Source organism: Podarcis cretensis (assembly GCF_951804945.1).
Source record: "Podarcis cretensis genome assembly, chromosome: 1".
Taxonomy (NCBI): domain Eukaryota; kingdom Metazoa; phylum Chordata; class Lepidosauria; order Squamata; family Lacertidae; genus Podarcis; species Podarcis cretensis.
The window spans coordinates 75,661,588-75,687,824 of NC_137170.1; the positions used below are offsets into that span (position 1 = coordinate 75,661,588).

Sequence of the window (26,237 nt, forward strand, 5' to 3'; positions counted from 1 at the left end):
TAATTTATATGATTGAGACTGTCTTAAAGTCTACTAATTAGCACTCTATTATTTTAATTAACTGTCTATAAAATCTGCTAAACAGCAACCATCCAATTATAGTCAGATGAAATTCACCGACTTGTTAACTTCCATAACCCTCAACACAATGGAGAAGAAAATGGAGCTATATAATCCAAAGCCAAAAAATGGCTGCTTCCTGTAAATGAATTCAGCAGAAATGACAATTATCACAGCGTCTGCATCAGATACCTTTAGACAGTTTTAAATACAGACTTGGCTTGAAGGCTGATCTGATAAACCTCATGACTCTTTTTGTAAGCCATGTGTCTTATGCCCTTTTAAAATGTGGGGGTTTTTTTGGAGGGGTTTTATTGTTATTTTTATTTTTATTATATAGTTTGTAGTTTTATATTTTGATTTTATTCTGTGAACTGCCCTGAGACCTCCAGGTGTTGGGTGGCATATAAATTCAACAACAACAACAACAATAATAAAAGGCACAATAAAAATATTATAATAACTCAGCCTAAAAAGAAGAACTTTCTAGCACTCATGGGCTGCATCCCAGAGAGCGATACTTTAGATAGGCCTAAGGATTTGCATGTATTACAGGAGGATATTTGACCTTTTTCTGGGAACAGCGAACACCCATGAAATATCACAAACCTTCAAATATCACAAAAGTATTTGAAAGCCCCCTTGCTTTCCCATGTGATATGGGAGGCTGCCGTTGGAGAAACACAAGTCCAAAGCATATTAGGGCAACTGCCTCTTGGGATTCATTCTAACAAACCTTTTATGTTAGAAATGTGCCATAAATATTTGGAACGCACTACTACCATCAACATCCCCCACCAACATATTGCAAAGAGAGTACACAGAGAGGATTGTATTGGAGAACAAAATCCTTTGGAGGGAAACAGAGAGGTGACCAATAGGCCTAAGAAGCCCTTTTCAGGCATTCTCCCCTCAGGGGACAACAATTGCACAAGGGGAAGTGTGGTGTCACACTTGCTGCCCCTACTCTCACCACTGCTTTCCTTCCAGCCCCTCTCCCCACCATGAGGGAGAAGATTTGAAATGGGGAGTCTGCTACATGTGTGTAGCAGAACCCTGAAGGCTGATATACAGGTGAGGTGGCCTAGGAGAGACGGCCTGTGCTGCTGCAGCTTTCCCACAGCACCTAGAAATTCTCTGTTCAATCTGGTCCTGGCCATTCCCCATAAACTCTGTTTTTCTTAGCCGCAATAACATATGCATTTTTGCTTCCTCAAAAATGTCCCAGTCCAACAGTGGCGCATCCCTTTTCACCACCAGCCACCCCACCACCTCCACTGGAGAAGTGGCCCCAGTGGTGGGCAGGGCACCCACAGAGGTGGTGGCTTCACCCTGGCTAATGGGTGGTTCAGACCCAGTCAGTCCTCACCACAGCAAAAATCCCCCCCTCCATTGAGTCATCGTTATTGAAACATAGTGTATCTTCAGGCTAGAGGCACCCAAATCCCTGGCTGGACCTTCTCAAAAGGTTTCTGATAAAAGACTTTGGGAGACAAGAGATCACGACAGCTCTCATTGCCAACCTCCTTACCATTTGAAGGATTCCACAATATGCCATCACGTACCCAGACGCCGCTGCTTCCAGACCAAAGAAATCGATAGATACGATAGAAAACATGATCAGGAACACACCTAAGGTTAAGGAAAAGACAAGCTCTTTTTAGAAGGCAGGTGGCAGTGCTCAGCGCTGTTAACTAGAGATATCAAGAACTGAGCATGGGACAGAAGCCATGTAAACTATGTATCTGTAGTGGCCTGCAAAGGTGCAGTGTTGCTGTTCTCCTGGGTCTCAAACGCAGCGTGTTGCTGGTGCCTACCTGTGAGAGAAGGGGAGTGGTGAAGTGAAGCGGGCTTTGAGCTTTGCGATGTGGCAAAGCCAACCTGAGGCTCTCGCCCTTAGGCTCCTGCACAACCCTCCAGCTCCCCAGGCCTCAGCCGTCCTCCTGCTGTAAGCACCAGCAACACACCATGTGTGGAAGCCAGGAGAACATTGGTGCTTCATTTTTGCCACCACACAGGCTGCTACTATGTGCTTTATCGCCACTGAACTATACTTTCCCCCCTTAAATGCGGTATCTTTTAAAACTCAATCATTTGGCATGTCTAAAATTGCAATGCCACATACTTTTTCTTGCTCTCTTTCACCCAAAGACGTCTGAAGCACAGTGTAGTGGTTGGGGTGTTGGGAAAGGACTGGGAAGGCCCAGGCTTCAAATCCCCACACAGTCACAAGTTTCACTTGTGTGACCTTGTGACACACTTCCTTAGCACAGCAACAGGGTTGTTGAAAGAACAAAATGGAGGACAGCGGACTATGTATGCTACCCTGAGCTCCTTGCCCCAAAGGCAGGATATAGATAGATAGATGATAGACGGATGATAGATGATAGATAGATGATAGATAGATAGATAGATAGATAGATGGATAGATAGATAGATGATAGATAGATGATAGATAGATAAATAGATGATAGATAGATAGATGGATAGATGATATAGATAGACGTGCATATATATACATGCAGTCAGTAAGTAAATGCTTATCTGCACTAAAACATATACCTCTCACTTGTAGAAAAATAAGTATCAATTTATGTTCTTGGACAGCTAACCTATGGAGTTAAGCAGTGAACACTAGATCATGGTTAAGTCTAGCACAGATGAAGTCCACATCTACATCGCATGTGCAGGGTAGCCAATCCACAAGCGCTTTAAAGTAAGTCTTACTGAGTCCAATGGGGCTTACTCTCAGGAAAAGTGTGCACGGGACTGTAATGTTCAGCAGCGGCATGCTTTCCAAAGTGAGTTTGTTTGGAGAATACCATAATTAAGTGGAATGTGTTAGTGCTTTGTCAGTTTCTCAAAAGTTTTCTTGCTTTGAAAAAGAGGCTTCCATTTCTCTGCATTAGCTCTCAGGGAATGTTAAGATTTCTTTAGAACTTTGGTGGGTGTGGGATTTTGAGCTTGCCTCATCATTAAATGGTGGCCAAGGGGGTGTGTTCTTCTTTTCAGTAAGCATTTCCACAGCAATCTGCAGCCTCCCTGGCTGCAATTCCTGCTGTAAAAAACCCCACAAGAAGGTGATATCTTACCCTGGCCTTTAATTGAAGCAGAGGATGCCAGAAAGGCTGCAGAGTGCAGCCCACTAGTGAGGTGATGTGTAGGACAAAAGACAAGATATCTCCAAATACTCATCAGTCACCTCAGAAGTAAAGCAAGTGTGACAAACCCCTTGGGAAGATTACTGAAATTTTTACTCTGCTTTGATATTTTTCAAATGCAATTTCTTTTCTTTTCTCTAATAGACGGAGAACAGGGCAGATGGACACCTGTGGAATTGTCAGCACAGCACTAACCTGTGTACATCACAGCTTTGCTTATAATATAAATACAGGCAACACTATAATTTGGGCTCTACATATGTGTACATTACTAAAAATAATTATATGGTTGGAGCAACGAGATGAAAATAAATGAGAACTTTTATTGGAAGGTTATCCCTCTAGCATTGAGGTATGTATAAGTGGATAACAGCCAAATCTCCTTAAGATGTAATCTCAGCCCTTCTCAGGGTCTCAGCAGGTTGGATCAGCAGCCGCAGAGGACAGAGATAGGCTCAGAAAGAGCATCAGAGCACTGGGCAACCCAACCCTGTGCATCTTTATTCAGAAGAAAGTCCCACCAAGTTCAGTGGAGATTAAGGACTGCAGAGGAGTGAAGCTTAAAAAAAAGCAGTGGTGGTGCTCCCACAATTTAATTGTAAAAATTGTGGGATGTGAGATAGGATTAGACCCTGTCTCCTTCTTATTCAATTATATAGATGGCTTGATGAAAAAAGAACACACAAGACCTTGTTTCGTAGGTGTTGACAGCAGCAAAAATACTATACGCAAGTAAATGGAGATTACAGGTTATGCCAACTCTAAATGAATGGATTGATAAAATCTGGAAACCCATGTTAATGGCAAGATTGACGCATTATATGGGGACAAAAGAACCCATTCAGTTTAATGTGCACAGGATCAGATTGAAAAGGGAAGATACAGGACTGAGATAACAGCTGGAGCCAGAAAATTTGCCCACATGTAGCTTACAAACCCAAATTCTTTTTCGTTCAGTCTTTCAAATGTAATCTCTTCAAACAATGGCAGAGTATCTTGGGGGGGGGGATAGGAGCCCACTTATTGAATATTGTAAGAAAAACATTCCATGCTATACCTGCAATTTAAAGGGTGTTTTGTATTGTATTGAATTCTGAGAATTTCTCCTTTATTTAAGAAGTGACGCAATGGTATATAAAGCACAGAGATGTTGAGTTTAAGATACTGAGGTATATGTAAGTGGTACAAAAGCTGCTTGCCTAGTGGGGAGAAGCTTCAGGAATAGTTTGCTGTGAGGGGTGTCACTGACACAGTGAGGCAGGGGTTACGTGTGAGCACTGGCAGAGCCAAGCCAAGCAGCCCTGACCTCACCCCTCCTACTAAGCAGCAAAAGGCTACTGATTTAGGTCCACCCCACTGAGCAAGTCACTTCTGAAGTGGCATGCAGCATCTCTAATAGCATAAGGGTATGTTTGTGTAACTGTATAGAAGTTACAATAATGAGTTTTAAATATAGACAAAAACTGGACATTACGTTGATGGTGTGTTTAACTCCTGTGCTAAGGATTCCCCAGGTCCTTTTTTACACAAAAAGCTACACCTGTTGAAATTCCCTCTTCTGAACAAGTATTAAAGCAGTAAGAGCCCTGGCCTCATTTTAATTTGGCCACTTGCTAATGGCCTCAGGTGCTGAAGGCCAGCAGGACATGGAGTGGTAGGCCAGAGGCACTTACCTGACCTCCAAGCAGGTGAGTCACTGCTGTTTAAGTGGAGTGGGAAGATCAAGAGGGTGGCTAGGTCAGTGTGGTGTAAACGTACCAGCAGAGTCAATCCAGTGCTCCTGGCAGTGTGTTTGCACCACATCACCCTTATCTCTACCCCACCACTCCATCTGTTACAGGTGGAGGCTAAAAAAACCAACCCCCCCCAAAATAATTTCTGCAGCAATGATTCTGGTAGTAGCCCAATACACTCTTAGACTGACCACATGCTGGCTGCCATCAGGTGTAAACCGACCTAGCTCATGAGTTATACTGGAGTATGCAACACTAAGTATTATATGATTTGCAGCTAAAGGAATACTTTTTTCTGCTGAGACAGAAACACAAAAGATGCCAATAATCCCTGAGCAACAATCATATCTGACTGGAGATCTTATTTTAAAAAAACAAACTCACAGCACTCACCTGAAGGAAATCCGGAAAGTACCTTGATTAAAAAAACATCCATTACTCCTGGAAGTTTCATTAGGCGAACAGTTTCTTTGAGACTAAATATACTAGTGGACTGGGACACACCTAGAAAAATTTAAAAAGTAGGTTAAAGTCTGGGAAACCAGGTGGGCACCAGAAAGCAAGGAAGTCATATGATATCTGAGCACAATGGTTTCTTTCTTTAGGAACACTTTCTATGCTCTTCTCTCTAGCATAGGTGCCTTTCCTATGGAACATGACTGCATTGAACATGCAATAGACATGCACTCCAGAATTTTATCTTTGACAGTAGTATCATCCTATGCACAACTTTTCAAAAGTAAGTCCCATTAAATTCATAGGTGCTAATCCCAAGAAATTCCAGTGTAAAGTATAGCAGTTATGTGCCTAGATTCTATAAGAACTTTTATCCATTACTTTCTTAAAGCTGGAGCAAGCTGCAGTCAAGGTCTTAATTTCTTGAATAGCTGTTATCGCTGATTATTGTTATTTGCATTTATTAGTTGCTTTTCACAAAGGGAAACATACATCCAGGCCAAATATAAAAACCAGAATAAAATCAAAACGTTAAAGCCCATCTATAATATGATAAAGAAGAGATCTAATTCATCTCTAAAAAACAGTTAACCTTATGTTAACCTAAAGAAGAATACATGTACTGTGAAATCTTGTACAGTGGTGCCTCGCAAGACGAAATTAATCCGTTCCGTGAGGCTCTTCGTATAGCAGTTTTTTCGTCTTGCGAAGCAAGCCCATTGACAGCTTAGCGGATTAGCGCTATTAGCGGTTTAGCGGCTTTTAGCGGATCAGCTGATAAGTGGCTTATCAGCGGATCAGCTGATAAGCGGCTTAGGGCTTAGGAAAAGGGGGGGGGGGAGGGAAAAAACCCCACAGGAACTCGCAAGACATTTTCGTCTTGCGAAGCAAGCCCATAGGGAAATTTGTTTTGCGAAGCGCCTCCAAAATGGAAAACCCTTTTGTCTAGCGGGTTTTCCGTCTTGCGAGGCGTTCGTCTTGCGGGGCACCACTGTATTCACTGCTGAGAATGCTGGTTAGTATTAATAAATGTTTCATTCGATAGAACCCCTGGTTCTTGTTATAATGGACCAACACAGAGGCCTGATACTGATTAACCTCACTTCTATGGCAGCCCCTAAGTTGTGGAATTCCTTCCCCACAGAGGTGTGCCTGGTACCTTTGTTATGGAGTTTCCATCGCACGCCGAAGACACACCTCTTTACTCTGCCCTTTGACTATACATAAAGAGATGATATATATTTAGGACCCACCCTGTTCTTTTGATTGCATTTGCTTTACATTGATTTCAATATTGTATTTTTAAATTGCTATAAGCTGCCCTGGGACCTGCCCTGGTAAAGGACGGGTAATAATAATAATAATAATAATAATAATAATAATAATAATACATCAGGGAGGGTGACCAATCTGTGACCCTCCAGATGCTGTTGGACTTTGGGTCCCATTAGCCCTAGCTGGTACAGCCAATGGCCAGGGATAATGGGAGATGGAAAAGTTGCTCGTGTTTGGCTTACAAACCTAAATCCTTTTTAGCTTAGTCTTTAAAGCGTAATCGGTTAGGGTTAGGGAAAGGTCAGAAATGGTAAGCACTCACTCTGGTGTGCAGCATCTCCTTTCAACTGTGGCTTTGTCTGCGCAGGGAAAAAAACGAGGATGGTCAAAGCACATGCGAGGCATCCTGTTAGTGCAACATAGCAAGGAAAGTAGACGCTGTCGATGGAAAACAAACAAACAAAAATGGTAAAAGTAGCTATTATGAATGTCAAGCTATGGGGATAATATGGGGAATGCCAAGCTATGGGGAAGCCATCCATTGCCTCAAAATCTTATATTTATAACATTCCTTTATTTAAATTTTACATAATACCCTCTTAATTCAGCAGCATATATAGGCATTCAAATATAGATCCCCCCAGTCTTCCAAGCCCTGCCTCCCAAGATGAAGGGCACTTTGGGATCATCTCATCACCCCCTAGTATTTTACATGATTCACAAAGCAGTCTGAATTTTCCCTGTACCCCACCTGAGGGTGGGAGGTTGGAGTAGGCAAAGGTGTCCTTCCAGCCAGCCCTGCTGGCCTATGCCAACCTGCCTGCAGCTGCCACTTTCTCTCCACTGGTGTGGAGCTCCCTCTTGCAACCTGCAGCCACTTCTTGAAGGCAGCAAAGTGGGGTTTTCTAGGGGCATGCAGCGAGTGGGGTTGAGCTAGCCTGGGATTTATTGGAGCCTCATCCAGCCCCACTGGCATCATGTGATGATGTCCACTGGCAAGCAATCTGCCTGTTCCTGCCTCTTGCACCCTGGCTGCTGCGTGCAGCAGGGCTACAGATGCAGCGCTGGCCCTGCTATATCGCAGAGCCCCATCAGGCTGTGGGGCAGGAATGGGGAGTTAGGGTTGCTCCCTCAGGCTACAGCTCTTCACCTGTTTATCTGGCAAAAGTCCCATTGAACTCTATGGGACATACTTCTGGGTGGATATGTACAGGGTTTCTCTGTAGGCGACCAATACTTGTAGCAAACACGCACCTGACTTCCTCATAACAGACAGTGGCGTTGACGATGAAAACTTCAGGAAAGAAGCAAACACATTTTTCATTTCATGTTATCCCAGTCAGCACAAAGCAAACTATGAAATGGCAAACAAGAATGATAAAGAGGAGGGAGGGAGTGGAGTCTACAGGGCTCGAAAGAGGCTCTGCTGCTGAAACTTAAACAAGAGGCCATGGGAAACCACGGTCTCCTTTGTGGTGGCCTCGTGTCACATATACCAAATCACCTTCTCTCCATGGAAAGATAATTGTGTTCTCTTCTTTATTCACTGAGGTTTATTACTATTCTCCTTCAAATGCAGATTAAAGCTGTATAAAAAACAAAGGTCTGAGTAAGGCTGTGGGTACAATGATTGCCCACATCTTATGGGCAATGTTTCTGTTAATGTAACTGTGCATGGCAAGTTAGGGAACCTTTTTTTCAGTAGTGGGACGTGGTCCCTGGTTGGGGGGGGGTAATCTCTTGGGGGTCACATGCTGGCAGGGAGGCAGAGTCCATGGTGGGCAAGGCACTCTCTCTCTCTCTCTCATTCTGTTACCACCCTTTTCTCCGTCGGCCACCCAGTTTCCTCTCAATTACTCCTCTCCTTGCCATCCACATGAAATTGGGCGGAGGGCTGGTTCCCACCCCAGCTGCAAGGGAATTTGCCTTGGAGGTGAGAGGCAAAGTGTGGCACATTATTCACATGTATTTGCACTGCTGTTCACCATATCCTTTAGGAGATTTTTAGGAGACTCAGATGTTTTCTCAGAACAGATGGAGGAGCTGTTGAATAGCAGCAAGATGCATCATGGTGCCATTTATCGCTAAAACTCAAAAGCAAGAGTCAAGTTTCTCAGTCTGTGCAACAGAAGAACTTCAAAGGGCAAAATATACATAAGCACTGCTGGAGATAGGAATTTGAACAGTCCACAGCAAATTTCTGATTATTTGAGAATAAGATCAGCCTCCTGAAAACCACCTCAAGCAAACAGAGACATTTCAACAAATTGCAATCTTCTTGGGTGGCTCAGCCAAAGCAAGTGTTATCTTAAACCACAAAATTAATCCATTTACTCAGTCACAACACTTTAAGACCTGAACAGATTTTTATCAGCTTCAGTAGCTGCTTCTGCTTGTAGGATCCAAAATTGCATGGGTGGGGTAGTCAACTACAATTCAAGCTTTTCATTTTCATATATACTGTGTATATATATATATATATATTGCGGATTTTATCCCTGGGATTTCCTAGAGCTGCCAATCTGAAATTATAGGGTGAGCACAACCACCCGCATCACTGAAAGGCACTGAAAGGCTTTAAACTACCGAACTCTCAAGCAGGGATAGTGAGACCCATTTCGCTGCTTCAAGCTAACCAGGAAGTGCCACCTTACCTTGCTGCCGCTCTCCCACCACCACATACTTGCTCCTGCTGCTGCCTGCTCATTTGCCACTACACTCCTTGCTGCAACTGCCAATGGAGAACCAGCATCACCATCGGTGCCTATTCCAAGCAAGATGCTGCTGATTTGGTGTGAGGCATGGGCTTGCCCAATATTGGTGGTGAAGCAAGCAGGGCACCCAAAGGCATACTGCCTGAGGCAGCTGCCTCACCCTGCCTAATGGCTGGGCCGGGCCAGCTTTCCTCTGAAGGATCACACATGGGCTGCAATGCTGAAAAGGTCTTCCAGGCTAACCCAGGTCTGCATGAGGGCCATTCTTCATTCCTTATCAAGCACAAGCAGATGGAGCAAGGGGAACTACATGACACTGGAACCAGATAACCCTGGGGTGGCTGGTTCCTGGTTGGGTCAGAAATCAATCCCTCTTCACAAAACACTCAGCTTCTAGAATTCTTTGGGAGGGAAGCCATGACTGTTTAACATGGTTTCATGGTGCTTTCAATATATGGTGTGAATGTGGCCTAGGACTGACTAAAATTCTCTATGGAACAGCAAAACAAAAACAAAAAACCAGCCAAATTACTTTATTGGGTTATTCCCTTTTTCTGAATTTCTTTTGGGTGTTTAGTAGGAGTTGGCTGGCGAGTTCCTGTCTGCACTGAAGCTTCTAACATTCCATCCACTTGATAACAAAGACAAAATGGTCTCATGTTGACACATATTTTATTGTGTATATTCAGGGAAAGTTAATATTGACAGCTTTTCAGAGCTTCCCAAGTTACCTGGACCAGCTTTCATACCACTGGCAGATTCCATTCTCTGTCAGCTGTGCAGGGAAACCAACCATGATAACAGATTACAGTGTTTGCAGTCTTGTGATGATTTTTCTAGGGATTATGTAGGTAAAGATAGAAAAGCTTTAAGTGCAACAGAACTGCTTAGAGACATACCAGGGACTCGCCTTATTTCTGAAAACTTGGCACACCACACAGCCTCATGGTCCTCTTCCCATATGTGTGTGCATGGCACACAGAGACTGGTCTATTCATGGTGGTATTGGGACAGTCACATGCTATTCTGCTTTCAATGGTGTTGGTTCCTGCAAAAGTACTGGGGCAGTCACACTGCTTCATTTCCAATCTCTGCATATATTGTACCTTCCTGTTGAAATCCTGTAACTTTTTATACCACAAATGTCCTGGGTTTGTGCCTTTTTTTGTCCTACTTCTGATGCGCTATAGCCCCTCTGGATGTCTGAGAGAGATTAAATGTTTTGATTCTGGTGGTTTACTCTAGGCAAGAGGATTTGCAGCTTGAGAGACAGCGATGCCTGTCTCTCTATGCCATAGTTCTCTCAAAAACTACAAGTTCCAGAGTTCCTTAGTTCCTGCTAGCATTTTCTATGCAAAGGTGGAAGAAGGTATCAGGGTGTGGAGATCAACCAGGGGACCACCACCCTAATAAACAGGGACCTTGAGATCCCAGGGACAACATGGGGCAGTGTTTCTGTTGGGATATACAAGCCCCAGAAATATATGTTAACTAAATGAGGGATGGCTTTAAGGGCCATGCATGTCTCTTCAGATGTAAGCCCTACAGAGTTCAAGGGGGTTTCCTCCCACGTAATTGTGTATAGCCTTGGTAGTGAGATGTTGTGGGCTACACCTCCCATAAACTCCAGCCACTTGTCAATAGGCAGGGATGGTGGGAGCTGCAGTTCAAAACATCTGGAGTAGGACTGCTGCTTAAGCTTGTCAAATTTCCAAAACTGCAGGAGGAGTCACTCCGTTTCTGCCTCTAGCAACAGGCCTCAACCCACTTGAGTCTAGATCTGCAGCCTGCCTCCCCAATGGCCTGTTAATCTGCTGGAATGTTGTGTGTTTAGGGGCACTGTCTGCTTATGGCTAAATGTCTTCCTGTTTATGTATCCCTTGGGTGAAATCCTGCCTCACAATACAGACGGACATCTTTGAAGCCCTCTCCAAGGATAAACTGTGTTTTCTGAGTCACAAGCGTTTATACGTAAAACTGGACATGGTGTGTAAAGGCTTCAACCAAGGAAAGGGTTGACTGGAATGGAAGTACCTTGAAGGAGGCACGTACAATTCAACAGTCTGCCATAAACATTTATACTGCAGAATTGGTTTTGCACTCTGCAGCTATTCATGGTTTATCACCTGTCAGGGACAACACTATTTAATGCTTCCTTGGTGAATCTCAAACCAACCCAAACACAGAAATGGTAGCTGCATTTGTATAGTAATCACTGTAAAGAGATAAAATGAAAACTGTTGCTGGATGGAGTGTGCTTATTTTCCAGGCAATATCAAAGCCACATCTACAAACATTCTCAAATGTTTATGGATCTTAAAAATGTTTAGTACATCTTAAAATAGAAAACTGAGTTTTCTAGGAATTGCAGACTGGACAGCAATGGCGTCATTGAAGCATGACCAGCACCATCGTTTTGGGGTTTAGACACCAGTTGAAGATCCATATATTTGATTTGACAAAGGTGCACAGGAAATGGATATGTGTCCAGCTCGTATTGTTGTAAGCTGACATTAAACTGTTGGATTGAATGTTTGTGTTTTCAGTGTTTTGGTGACTGTGTCGCAAGCCATCCTCAGATCACAAATGATGAAAGGTGGTTCAGAACGTGAATAAATAAAATAAAATTTGAAAAACTATTAGATGAGGTTAGCTGCTTATTCCTGCTTCCTATTCTCAATGCAAATCAAATTGAATATGGTACTTCCCATATGTCCATGGAAGTTTTTTCCCCTTGCTGTCTTTCTGGCCCTTCCAACTCACTTTCTTCCAATCAGCTCCCCAAGTCATCATTATGTTTTTCCTGCCTCTTTCTCATGCGTCCATCACTGCATCAGGCAAAATGGGACCAATCTAGTCCAGCATCCTGTTCTCATAGGGGCCAGCCAAATGCCTATGGGAAGCCCTGAGTGCAACATCACTCTCTTCACCAGTGATTCCCAGCACCTGGTATTTGGAAACATACTGCACTGAGCAGTATGCATACTGATGTCACACTTCTCAATATACTTTTAGTCTTGGGTTCCCCGTTTGTGTTTGATGGGATTACTATTATCCTATAGAAATATGATGACAGTAAGAGTCTACACATGTGGTGAATGTGCCCATGATGAAGGCTGCACCAATTCTTAGATGAGAGGGATCTTGCAACCCTCATCTTGTAACTTTGTGGAATGAGTATTCCACATTCCACATACTGCAACATGGTCCACTCTATGGAGGACTCCACTTGAAGTTAATTCAGAAGCTTCACCTGGTGCAAAATGTTGGTATTGAACTGAATATTATTCAGAGAGACCTGTTGAAATTAATGGACCTAACTTGGTTACATTCATTAATTTCAATGGTTCTACTCTGAGTCAAACTTAGTTGAATGCCACCCAAAAAAAATTCATTGTTGGACAGTTCCTGTTGGTCCTATTCATATTCGTGAAACAGGACGTTTTTCTCCCTTTAACAAATCTGAATCATTCTTTGCTTATTTCCATTTCCCCCTTCAATAAGGTCGCAGCTGAGATCTAAGAACGTACAAACTGAATTTCAATGATTCATGCCTACTTCAAAACTAAGCAACATAAAGCCTTCATTCATGGCAATTTCAGCTACTTTCAAGTACCGCTTTTGACTATGTGTCTAACTACATGAGAGCTGTAGGTGTATGAGGCTCGAAGCTCAGTGTTGCTCCATCTAATCAAAGAAACATAGATTGCTGAACAACACAGCAAGGAATCGTTGCATGTTTCACAAGCACAAAGATGTTACAAGACATCTTTGGTCAGCCAGCTACAAATCTCAGACTTTTGTCTCCTCCTTCACTGGCTACGTTTCAAACACCACAGTCATATACTATGGGCAGAACACACCAAAGGCAGAAATTCCTCAGCACCCTACAGGTATAGTAGGCATAGCCAACATTCCAGATTGGTCATCAGGTACAAAGGAAGCTGTCCTATACCATGGCCACTGGCCTATCTGGCTCAATATTATCTGCCTGGAAGAAGCTCTCCAAGGTTTCAGACAGAGACCTTTCCCAGCCTTGCTTGGAGATGCCTGAGATTGACCTTTTGCATGCAAACCAAGTTCCCTGCTACTGAGCAACATTTTCTGTTGTTGAAGTCCCATTCAGCAAGCATCACCCTATACAAAAGCCTAAAGAAACAGTCATATTGTCCAGTTGACATACAACAAAACCCTTCCCGTCCCATGCCTCCACTGTCTGCTAGAAATTCACATGGGAGCCAAATCACAAGCCTGGGTGGAATTGTCAAAATAGGTGTGGTGATGCTATCAATGCAACCCTGAGCTACAGCCAGATTTTTCTATCGTTGCTACACCTTGCAGCAGGAAATCCTGCTTAGGGGGGTGTTCTGCTTCAAGATACTAATGAATTAAGAGGCCAAGGCCTATGTGCTTTGAGACATTACATAAGTAAAAACAGCCTGCGTGAACTCAGGAAGGGCTGACTACGTCAAACTTAGCCAGCAATGAAGTAGCGAGCCCTTTTCCAGAGAGGAAACTAAGACAATGGGAAGCTGTCTAGCTAAATGCTCTCTTCAGTAAAATCAGCCCAAACATAACACATCCCCTATTAAATGAATGAAATATTTTTGGCATGCTTTGGAGAACTATTTCCCAAGGCAGTGGGGAGCAACATGACGTTGCTAGCCAATTTCACTGCGGGAACTGAGAGCAGCAATTTTCTAAAAAACTCTGGTTTAATTACAGGAAGAGAAGCAGATCAGTTATGCTTGACCACAATGTGGGAGGATTTGCACATTTCATCCATAACAGCTCAGCATCATTAAATCTGGAGTGTCAATTACTTTCATATGCATTGAGCAGGAAAAATGCAGAGTTCAAAAATATCTTTGCTAATGTAAACCAGGTTGCCTACTTTCTCCTGGCAGGTGGACCTTGGGACTCTTCTTTTTAAAAATGCAATAACACAATTTTATGTTGGCAGTATTTAATGGATTTTTCATCCAGGTGACTGACAAACAGGCTTTGCTTCAAGTGTGTCACGGTCTTAAGATGGTGATTCAGGAAGTTCTTTGCAGCCCACTTAGGTTAAGTGTGTCTTCAAATGAGCTCTATTACCAATTCTCCTATGCAATCCTGGTCTAGTTGTGGACTTCAAAACACTTGAAAATGCAGGGAAGGGAACCATTATTCCATGCCTTCACTACTCAGTACAGTAGTAAAAATTCATTCTTGGGGAATTTTGAGTTTGTAAAACACAACAGACTTTTTCTGGAAGAGTCATTTCAATTTTAATTGATTAATTAATTAATTAATTATACCCCACCCATCTGGCTGGGTTTCCCCAGTCACTCTGAGCGGCTTCCAACAAAATATTAAAAATACATTAAAACATCAGTAATTAAAAACTTCCCTAAACAGGGCTGCCTTCAGTTGTCTTCTAAACGTCAGATAGTTGTTTATTTCTTTGACATCTGAGGGCATTCCACAGGGTGGGCGCCACTACCGAGAAGGCCCTCTGCCTGGTTCACTGTAACTTCGCTTCTTGCAGTGAGGGAGCCGCCAGAAGGCCCTTGGTGCTGGACCTCAATGTCCAGGCTGAACGATGGGGGTGGAGACGCTCCTTCAGGTATACTGGACAAGGCCATTTAGGGCTTTAAAGGTCAGCATTACATTGATCTAGATAATGTGGTTTCTGGGACAAAGTTCCTTGGCTCTTATGCCTCATAGCCATAGTATTATATTTATTGATGTTTGTAACATACCCTGAAGTCCACAGATGCTATAGAAATATAGCAGCTAAAGATATATCACACCTACCCACATGATTCCCCCGCTCTGTTTGCAAACAGATGTTATCAGCTTCACAATAAGTGTACAGTCTGCGGGGGGAGATAACATACAAAGAATCCTGCTGGATCAGATTGAAGGCCTGTCTCCTGTCTCCCACAGTGGCCAAACTGATGCCTTAGAGGGGAAGCCTACAAACAGGACATTCCACACGGCAGTTTCTACAAATGAAGCAGAATCAGGGATGTGGGAAGTATGAGAAATATCCTGTGAAAAAGTTAGTGTGTTTTCTGAAAAGGACATCCCCAAAGTGCATGTGGGAAGCCAGCTATATGTACTAAACAGCTTGAGCTGGTCATGTGCTAGAGCCTATCAGCCACATGGACCACTTTGATCTGGAATGCTCAACACTGTAGATTCAGAACCCCCTGAGAGAGTGACTCCATCAGAAGAAAGGGAACTTGAGATTCAGGATGTCAGTTCAGAGGCACCTTAGTCATTTGTATACCTGGTGTTGTGAAAAAGCAGTCAGAAACCAACCACAGCATGCAGAACTTTCACATCATCTGATGTGAACACAAATGCAACACTTTTCAATGGAGACAGTTGTAGTCAGCTAAGAATAATCAAGTCCTTGCTTGTACTTCTTGTATGGTCCCTTGATATACCTTCATCCAAGGAAGTGATATTATCTGTTAAGCAGATATATTTCCTGAAACAGTAGTTCTTGAAGCTAGCAGTATGAATCACATCATTTAAACCGGGCAGAAGCTGAAGCCCTTAATTAAGGCTTGTAAGGTCTGCCTGAATGGACAGGCCCTTTTGTTATAGTCATTAGGAGGAATCTTCTGTTACTATTTTTACAACACCTCCAATTAGTTGCTTTCTCTGATGCTGCACATACTACAATTGCCTTATGTCAAGGAAATCAAAGCAATACAAAACTTGTGTGCAGTTATCGTGTTACATCTGAGATGGGGAGCCTCTGGCCTCCCAAATGTTTCTGGATCACAATATCCATCACCTCTGGCCATTGGCCATATTGGATGGGGCTGATGGGAGTTGAAGCCTCAAACATCAGGAGGTTTTCCTAGTTTTATATGGCTTACAGGCTGCGTCCAAGGAGGCTTGCCCAGTTATGAGGCAGAAAAAGGGGGAGAAGCTCAACTCAATATGTAGGATTGCCGAAGGGATTGGTCATTGCTTTAAAGCATAGCTGTCAACCTTCCCCTTTTTTGCGGGAAATTCCCTTATTCCAGCGCCGTTTCCCGCTGCTTCCCGCTACTATCCTGGATTGTTAGATATCCCGCAGACTGTCCCCGGGACAGGTGAGGCTGCTAATCCCTTATTTTCAAATCTGAAAGTTGACAGCTATGCTTCAAAGGCTGTCTGTGCTAGCTAGATGGGCACAAAGAGTGGTAAATCTAGTGAGGAAATTCTCCTCACCATTGGCAGGATGATACAGGCAATTTAAGCTGCAATCCTCACCACACTTACATGGGAATAAGCACCACTGAATTCAACAGGACTTAATCACGAGGTTAGAATTGCACTGTTAGGCCACATTCAAACGGTTTTGAATAACATAGTTTGAACACGGATTAAAAACCCAGCAGTGGAAATGCAGAGAGTGCACAATAAATGGGAGCATGAACACAGCATAAGTTAGGTATCATCCAGATGACCTTTTTTACTGAGCATTTATCCTGATCTGCTCACACAAAGCTTAGAGGTTAGACTACACCTGGTCTTTACTGAGCACTCAATCTGATTTATTAGTGGGAAAGTTATACGATCGACCCTGCATCATGATTCAGATGTCTTCCCATTCATCATTCACTCATCCCTTGCTTTTCAGCACATTCCCCCTGTCACTTTCCTAACAGCAAAAAGTCTGGTTTGATTGTTTGTTTGTTTAATGTAATGAATTTGTTGCTCCAGGGCTATAGAGAACTTAGATGCACTTTATTTGAGCAAACATAAATTTCTGGTACATTCCTGAACCCCGTGTGCAAAATAGTGACATTCTGGAGGCACCCTAGAGCAAACCAGCACTAATTTTGTGGCTCTTTTGGTTTCCACAGGGTAGCAAAGTAGGTCACCTTGTTCTGGGGGCCATCCACTCTCTCAGGATTATAAAGAAAGGAACAAATTGTCTCTGTGACAGGGAATGGTTTCAAGCAGTCATTACTGACATAGGATCCCCTATCCCACTAAAAATTCCTGTCATTGTTGGGTCTTGGTGGGGAGGGGGGCCTATCAGTGACAGATTCCTCTCCAAACAAATCAGGACAGGGCTGAATAAAGCAAGCCTGGACATGTCCAGCTTCCTTTTTGCAGTCAGCCTAAATTGCACAGCAACAGGACAATCACATCCTCATTCCTCTCCATCTGAGATAAAGTTCAGAGTCAATGAAAGCCTTATGCCACATGGCAATTACATTTGAAATGGTTCCAAATGATAAAGTGGGGAAGAAATGTGAATGAGGCCCACAGCTATTCATTACTCATGTCATGTATTTATTTGGGATTTATTTGATAAAAGGTGTCCTTAATTATGAGGTATATCTACCCCATAGCTCTCCATTAGTCTTACAATACTGGCTGCATAGTATGCACTATGCATTTAAATTATGTTCCCCCCCTCAAAGAATCCTGGGAAATGTAGTTTAACTCTCAGAGTAACAAATCCCAGGGCACTTAACAAATTACCAATTCCCAGGATTCTTGGGTAGGGGGCTGTTATTTAAATATGATTTAAATGTACAGTGTGTACACAGCCTATAGCTTCTTCTAAAAGTCATATTATCAGCTTTCAGTGTCAGCAAGAAAAGATTCTAGAAATCTTTAAAGGTCTTTTCTTGGATATAAAAACTCACTGTCCCTGTGGTCACCTAAAGGCCTTCCTCTCCTGAAAGGTCTGGTATTAACGAATAATTCAACCCACAGGGAGTCAACCCACTCCTAAGAAAAGTGCTGGCAATGTCCTTGATTCAAATAAAGTTCAACGTAACAAACCCACCTCTCATCATTTTCGTATTACAACAGGGTCTGCATCTTCTGTTTAGAACAGGGTCTCAGGAGAAAGACCTGCTGTTTCTAATGCCAATCAGATACTTCAACTGGTACAATGTTTACCATGGTGGTAAGACGTTTTTATGATAAGCAACACATTTTTACAAGAGGTCTTCTTCATATGTTTTGTTCTTCTGAAGCCACATCCACACTATACATTTAAAGCACTCTTACACCACTTTAACAGTCACGACTTCCCACGAAGAATCCTGGGAACTTTAGTTTGTTATGGGTGCTAGGGAATTGTAACGCTGTAAGGGGCTTCCTAACTCTCAGCACCTTTAACAAAAGCATGGTGTGGCTGTGTGACTCAAGTCCTAGTCCTCTACATAGGGGAAGCTTACTTGCCCTTCCTCTTCCCCACTTAGCTCATCAGCCACAACATGCAGCTCCTGCATCACAGTAGACCCCAGGAATGAAATAAACCACATCATTTCCTGCTCTGGAATGAACCCATGAACTCTGACGTGAAATTTCCGGGGAAATGGGACAGCTGTCCTTGCCTGTGGCCAACGGAATAACAGTTTGGCAGTTGCTGGAACATATTGTCTGGATGAAACATTCGCCTTATGTTCTTTGGGGCTTTGTTTTGCTTTCGCAATGCTGTAGAAATCCTCTTGTTCATTGGCAGCTAGGCCATGTCCGTGTAGATCAAAGAGCTGCTAGTCATGAACATCGGAGAGAGAATATTCCGGAACGAGTCAGGGATGTGAAAGGCTTTTCTTCTGTGCCCTTCCATGGGGGCTGGCATTTGCATCACTGAGCGGTGACATAAGGAACAGGGCAAACAAAAAAACCTTTATATTCCTAAATCTCTCAAGGCTGGTTCTTTTGCATAGCTATAAGAGTCAGCTGCTGGAGGAGGAAGTCAAAATGCCATTTATTAGCTTTCACTTTTAAAAATACCAACAGCTAAGGCACATCAAAGCATGATGCACCATCAAGGTAGCAGTTAATTTACAGGGATTTTAGCTTCATTTTGAGCAGACCTGCACTGGAGTGGGAAACAAAACCCAGACTCCAACTTCTGTTCCATTAAACTGGCTATCCTACCTCAGGTCAAAGGGCTGATCACAGCCTGTCCAATTCTATGCATGTTTACTAGAAGTAAATCCCACTGTACTCAGAGTGGGGCTCACCCTCAGGTAATAGTGAACAAGACTGCAGTCTAAAATAATCCAACAGAAGCAGCTCAAATATTCTGCCAAAGACAACTAGGTTGGCAACTGAATCTTAGGTCTCATTCACACCACACATTTGAAACACATTTATATCACTTTAACAGTCATGGCTTCTTCTAAAGTATTCTGACAATGGTAGTTTACCCCTCACAGAACTACAATTCACAGCACCCTTAAACCAATGCAGTTCCTTGGATTCTTGGGGGGAAGTGAAGTGCTTTAAATGTATGGTGTGGATGGGACCTCACTTCAACAGTGATTTGGGGACAATATCCTCCACAATGCCTAAAGGAATCAGGCTATCTTATGAGGTGGAGACTACCTTAGGAGACTCAAGGGGTATCTGCCACCCTGAGTATTTGCTGTGTGAGGCAGTTGCCTCAATCAGCTTAATGAAATGGCTGGCCCTGACTACAACTTCCATCAGACCCCATCCAGCATAGCCAATTGTTGAGGATGATGGGAGTTGTCCACAAAATCGGGAACACACCATGTTGGTTACCCCCAGCCATAAGAAGATCATACTGTATCTGAGAAGAAAATTATCTGGTAACTTCTGATGACAAGGAATGAGCAGAGGTATGAAAGAGGAGGCTTGTTTCCCAAGCCTCCTTTTGGTTCAATTTTCCTACTATAATATTAATAATAATAACAACAAGAATTTATTATTTATACCCCGCCCATCTGGCTGGGTTTCCCAAGGGTTTAACCCAAGGCAGAGTTTGATTTGCCATGTGGAAATGATACATCACACCACCTTTTCCTACCCTGTTGCTGCAACACCTCATTGCTCAGGTAAAAGCAAGTTTGGACATGATTCGCGTTTCTCCCTGGTGAGCATGGAGACAGCGATTCATAAACCAGGCTAGGTCTCAGCTGTAAAGGAAATATTCAGAATGTGGATGCTTCACATACCTTGGCATACTCAGACTCAAAAGCTGGCATGGTAATTGATGGGAATTTTACATAAGAGAATTGTGGTGAAACTGACACCTGCATTTAGCCACAGAAACAGTGTACATTTGATATTTGGACCACAGAGATCTGATTGGTTTTTTTTTTTAAATGTTGTGGTTTTAACACGGCAAGAGGAGTTGCTGAGGGGCAGAGTGTCAGGAAGCATTGGACTGGGGTGGAATGAGACAGGGTTTGTTTGGTAGGATTTGTAAACAAACAAAACTGATGGGGTTTTTAAAAAAAGAAGCAACAGCATGAACTGCTTTATTATTTAAAAGGGAAAAAACAGAAGAAAGCTCAAAACTCAGTTTAACTTTGTAAAGAATGTAGACAAGACAGTAAAACATAGCAGTAAAACATAATAAGCACACAATAAATGGCATTCTCTACCTAAAGAAGTAAAGGAAGTAGGAAATTATTATAAACCCTGCTATGGCCTGAGAAACAAAAGCCTTCAGAGGCTCTAAGGCAGGGGTTGCCTACATGGGCTCACTCAAGTAAATATGGATAGATAGTACTGCAGCCTGAGTGTTTTATATATGAACATTGAATAACAATTACAGTATACCTGAAAAATATATTTTGAAGGAAAGTTAAAATTCAGAAATATTATGTTATAACCTCCTGCTTTGCACAGGAGGTTATGGCTCAGGGCAAGTATTGAGACCCTCCAGATGCGTTTGGACTCCAACTCCCATCAGCCCGGCTCATGGTGAGGGATGATGGGATTTGGAGTCCAACCACATCTGGAGAGCCACAGGCTCCCTACCCATCACTCAGAGGGTTAACGCAGAGGATGGCAGACAGAATCCTAGATATTTAGCTTGAGCACTGATCAGGACTCAGGGAAGAAGAATAAGATGTGCCGGCACATTTATGTTGCATGGTCTTTTATGGACTAAAGTCAGATAAGTCTGGTGAAGTGGACTTTAATCTGTTAAGTCAGGGGTACATAACAAAAGACCCGGGGGCGGGATGTGGCCCATTTGCCTCCTCAATCCGGCCCATGGACGGTCCAGGGATCATTGTGTTTTTACATGAGTAGAATGTGTCCTTTTATTTAAAATGCATCTCTGGGTTATTTGTGGGGCCTGCCTGGTGTTTTCACATGAGTAGAATGTGTGCTTTTATTTAAAATGCATCTCTGGGTTATTTGTGGGGCATAGGAATTCATCCATCCCCCCCCCCCCCATATAGTCCAGCCTACCACAAAGTCTGAGAGACAGTGGACCGGCCCACGGCTGAAAAAGGTTGCTGACCCCTGTGTTAAGTCTTCCAGGGGCCACCAGATCCTTTGTTACTTTTTTTTTCACTCAGCTACTCCTCAGGATGTTCTTAGCTGGGAAAAGGAGAAAGCGGTGTGCCCTTGTGTGACAGCACATTCCTCCAGGGAAATTGCCGGGTGAGGTATGTGTGCTCTGTCAGAACCTAAACAAACAGCTCTCTCTTGCAATGAGAGGTGGGACCAGGGAACGGAATGTTTTGCTGAAACTGAGAAAAGCATCCAGGACCTGTGGTTTCAAGTGCTCTGACCCTACTAAATCCCAGAGAGCAAGTCAAACAGAAAAATGCAAATCCATTCCTTTTACAGATCCGGTTCAAGGCAGCCCTTAGGGCAGGTGATGGAAACTTCTGACCCTCCTGATGTTGCTACAGTTCTCATCAGAATAATAATACAATTTATCACTTACATCCCGCCCTTCTGACTGGGTTGCCCCAGCCACTCTGAGCAGCCAATGGTCAGGGGTGATGGGAGTTGTAGTTCAACAATATCTGGAGGACAAAAGACTCCCCACATGCAGGCTGCTTCTTTCTTTCTTCTTCATTTGGCCAATCTCAACGTCATGAGTCTGAGTCCCAGGTTGGGCAAAAGATTTCTGCATTGCAGGGGGCTGGACTAGATTACCCTCGTGGTCCCTTCCAACTCTATAATTCTATAATTATTTTATCAGTTGTTATTGGTGGGGTTTATGGTTTGACGGTTTTCTTATCAGATACTTGTATTAAGTATTTTGGTTTGATTTGATTGTAACCTGCTCTGTGGTTGCTTTAGTAAGGAAGAGTAGGCTAGTAATGTTTTAAGTGCTGTTGCACTCAGGTTCTGCTTGTGGGCTACCCAGAGGCATCTGCTTGGCCACTGTGAGAACAGAGGGCTGGATTAAATGGGCCTGATCCACCAGGTACTCTCTGTCTCTGTCTCTATGATGTTGAAACAAAAAAAAAATTCCTTCCAGTAGCACCTTAAAGACCAACTAAGTTAGTTCTTGGTATGAGCTTTCGTGTGCATGCACACTTTCATGCACACGAAAGCTCATACCAAGAACTAACTTAGTTGGTCTTTAAGGTGCTACTGGAAGGAATTTTTTTTTTGTTTTGACTATGGCAGACCAACACGGCTACCTATCTGTAACTGGATCTATGATGTTGAGTTTGGGGAGGGATGTGCTCACCATAAGCTCTAGAGTCAGTAAAGAGATAAAATTTGAGCACACTCATAAATTCATGAAACAAGCAAAGCTTGGTCCATTAACAACTAGGCCAAGGGCTCTTCCATTCCACTTAGGATCACAAGCCCAGGCTAGCTCACATGGCTAGCTGGGGATAAGCCAAGCTGTTAATATAACAAAAGATGATGGCCCATCTAAGAGGAATCCTTGGGCCTGGGAAGACAGGAGGTTCCCAAAGGTGGTGGGGTGTGTGAGAGAGGTGACAGGGAAAGAGTGTCTTTAATAAGGTGTGCAGAGAACAAGGGGGAGAAAAAAAGACAAGAGTTCCATCTTTGGTCAGGCTGGATGAAGGGAAGCTGGGAAAGATGCCCTTGAGTAGAGTGCTGAATTGCCGCTGTGAACAAGCCACTCTTGAGATGACCATGCTGTAAGATCTGGACTCCCTCCATCTAAATTCAGATGTAAATATGTGAATAAATCATATTTCTTAAAGCTATGACGGCCTCTGCCGTGTCTTCAGTTCGCCAAAGGAACACAGACCCTGGGTGAGCACTTGGAACCCTGAAATCTTGCCACAGCTCGGCAGAGATTGGGGGTAGAACACAACTACACACACACACACAAACACACACACACACACACACACAGAGAGAGAGAGACAGAGAGAGAGAGAGAGAGAGAGAGAGAGAGAGAGAGAGAGAGAGAGATTGAGAGAGATAGACAGGGTCCAGGTAGGCCTTCTGGGATAAATGATCCGGAGAAGGATGTAATCTTCAGCAGGCAACAGTCATCTACCAAAATTCCACTACAGTTTAAGAACATTCTGCCCCCATCCCATGGGAACCAGAGCTTCCAAAATGCCTTGTCATCAAGAACAAAGGATTTTTTGTGTCCTGGGTCACCCATGCAAACTGCTTGGCTAATCAGCATAACCATTCTAGGCTGAGAAATACCAGCATTTCTACAGTAACACAGAGAAAGAGAGATTTCTCAAGCCAGAATGGGTAAATTGTCTAGAAGCAGAGCAGAGAGCTCTAGCCTTTTGCCCTGTTCCAGCCGTGGTCCAAGCTTAACCCCTTTAAACACCCACAGATTTTCCATTCTACCAACGTGATGGAGAAAGAAGGAATTTCGTGATAATTCTCTGGAGCCGATACTGCTAAGTTACAAGCAATAAACATGGAGAAAGAACGGTCTTTTGTAAGCAAGTAAGAATGGCACCCCATTTCATCTAATTAATAACCAGTATCACACTGCACTGATAGGGTGGAAAACCTCTTAAACCTATTGTCCGAGCCAGTATGGTGGTACAGAACATCCCAGCTGCTTAGGGATCAAAGCTGCCAGCAATAGAAGCCTCCAAGTCTAGCACCCATCCGTACCTAGATAGTTGTCAGTTTGGCTGGGATTCAAACCTCTTATGGGTACCATGGAAGAAGCACCTGTGTGGGGCAGGCTAAGGACACTTTACTTTGTCATTTGTTGCCCACCTATTAATCTTCACAGGGATGTGGGTGGCGCGTGGGTTAAACCACTGAGCCTAGGGCTTGCTGAGCAGAAGATTGGCACTTCGATTCCCCGCGACAAGGTGAGCTCCCGTTGCTCGGTCCCTGCTCCTGCCAACCTAGCAGTTCGAAAGCATGTCAAAGTGCAAGTAGATAAATAGGTACCACTCTGGCGGGAAGGTAAACGGCGTTTCCGTGCGCTGCTCTGGTTCGCCAGAAGCGGCTTAGTCATGCTGGCCACATGACTGTACGCCGGCTCCCTCGGCCAATAAAGCGAGATGAGCGCCAGAACCCCAGAGTCGGTCACGACTGGATCTAATGGTCAGCGGTCCCTTTAGCTTTTTATTAATCTTCACACATCTCCCATAAATACATGCTTGATGTTACATGGGTGAGGCAGAGGAGGAATGAACGAGAGTGCAGAAGTGGGTGCTGAGGATGTGCCCAGAGGTTTGGGAGGTGATGATCTAGATGTCAGGGAGGGGTTGAATGGGTTATCAGAGGAGAGGTCTGCCTGACTTGCCTCCACCGCCTCTGGAGAGGCACCTGAGGCTAAAATGAACAGTGAGCTGGCTGTGTCAACTCCACCTCCATTGCTAAGGATACTGTGCTGGCATCAGCAGACCTTGCAGACCCAGTCTACTTGTAGGACTGCCTGCTTGGTTGCCCAGTCCTGTGACTTGGGGAAACAACCACACAAATTCCTGTGCCTGCCCCATTCTTCAAAAAGGGGGCCTAGGAGGCGTATCAAGTGTTGGGACAATGACTTAGCTTCTGCCTAGTTATGCATCTTAGACCTCTGCTGTCTCTTCTGAATCATGTAACCTGTAACCTGATCTAAGTTTGGGCACTGGGTGTGGGTTGGGGGAAGCAACAAGGACTTCTCTTAAGACAAAAGTGAGTGCACCACTCTCAGGTGCTCGGCAGCCAGCCTCCCTCGCTAGCCCTCTTCAAAGCATTTAGAATTTAGTGCAAGTGCCATGAACGTCAGCCACAAAATGGCTGCCATGGGGTGAGTGGCAGGGTGCAAAATGAATACGGGAGTGGCGCAACACAAAATGGCTGCCACATCTAAGAGAGCAGAAAAAGGAACAGGAATACAAAATGGTGTGCGCATGCCACCCACTCTGGGGTGAGCATGGATTTCTGAGGGGATATTTACTGAGACGTTTTGCAGGTGCCGTAGTACTGGTGAGTGAAGTGGCACGAGAAACGTTAAATGGGAAGAGAAACACCCACACGCCACTCACGGGCACCTTGTCACAACAAAGTCAGCTCAACCCTCTACCCACCAATATTCTAAAGGGATTTGAGGGAGTCCTCAGAAAGAGGCAGAGAAATGGAAGCTTATTTCGCAGGCCGAAATATGCTTCAAGAAATTAGAAGACAGGTTTTGCCAGTGCAGACTGTCCTAAAATTCACTACTGCTGTAGGACCAAGGACATAGGTCCAAGAGCCAAACAAAAATTTTATCCTCTTCTGCATTTAAAGCACGAGTATGTCAATGCCACACACACTTGAATAATAGTGACAAGAAAACGCAAAGTGGGCAGAAAACCCGAGGGACATTCTTTCCCTATGGCATCACAGCAAACAAACAGAAAAACCATTCCAGGACAGTAAAGCATGAATGCATAACAGAAAGCTGGTGGGACTTTATAGGAAATTATGCAACAATTAACACAAATGGGCCATTTTTAAAACAAAACTTTGGAATGTGTTAAGAGGAGGGCACAAAGTTTGGCCAATCCCGTGGTTTCGTTCGCAGGAACTCCAGTCTCCTCCGCCAGAGCCCTGCCAACAGCAAGACCATCCCCATTTGCATGTGTGGATGGATCTGCTCTCCCCGCCCCCAACAAAATGGGACAGTCTGCACATTAAATAACTCCGCATGCACATTGGAG

General features: G+C 43.8%; 1 protein-coding gene across 1 annotated transcript in view; it reads right to left on the reverse strand.

Annotated features, from left to right (window-relative positions):
• SLC67A1 (solute carrier family 67 member 1) overlaps positions 1 to 26,237 on the reverse strand; it is a 78,255-nt gene that overhangs the window by 35,728 nt on the left and 16,290 nt on the right. The window contains exons 6-8 of the mRNA XM_079987405.1: positions 7,008 to 7,123; positions 5,348 to 5,458; positions 1,592 to 1,692 (exon numbers count right to left, since the gene is read on the reverse strand). Coding sequence (XP_079843531.1) covers positions 1,592 to 1,692; positions 5,348 to 5,458; positions 7,008 to 7,123 — 328 coding nt within the window. The remainder of the gene's footprint in view (positions 1 to 1,591; positions 1,693 to 5,347; positions 5,459 to 7,007; positions 7,124 to 26,237) is intronic.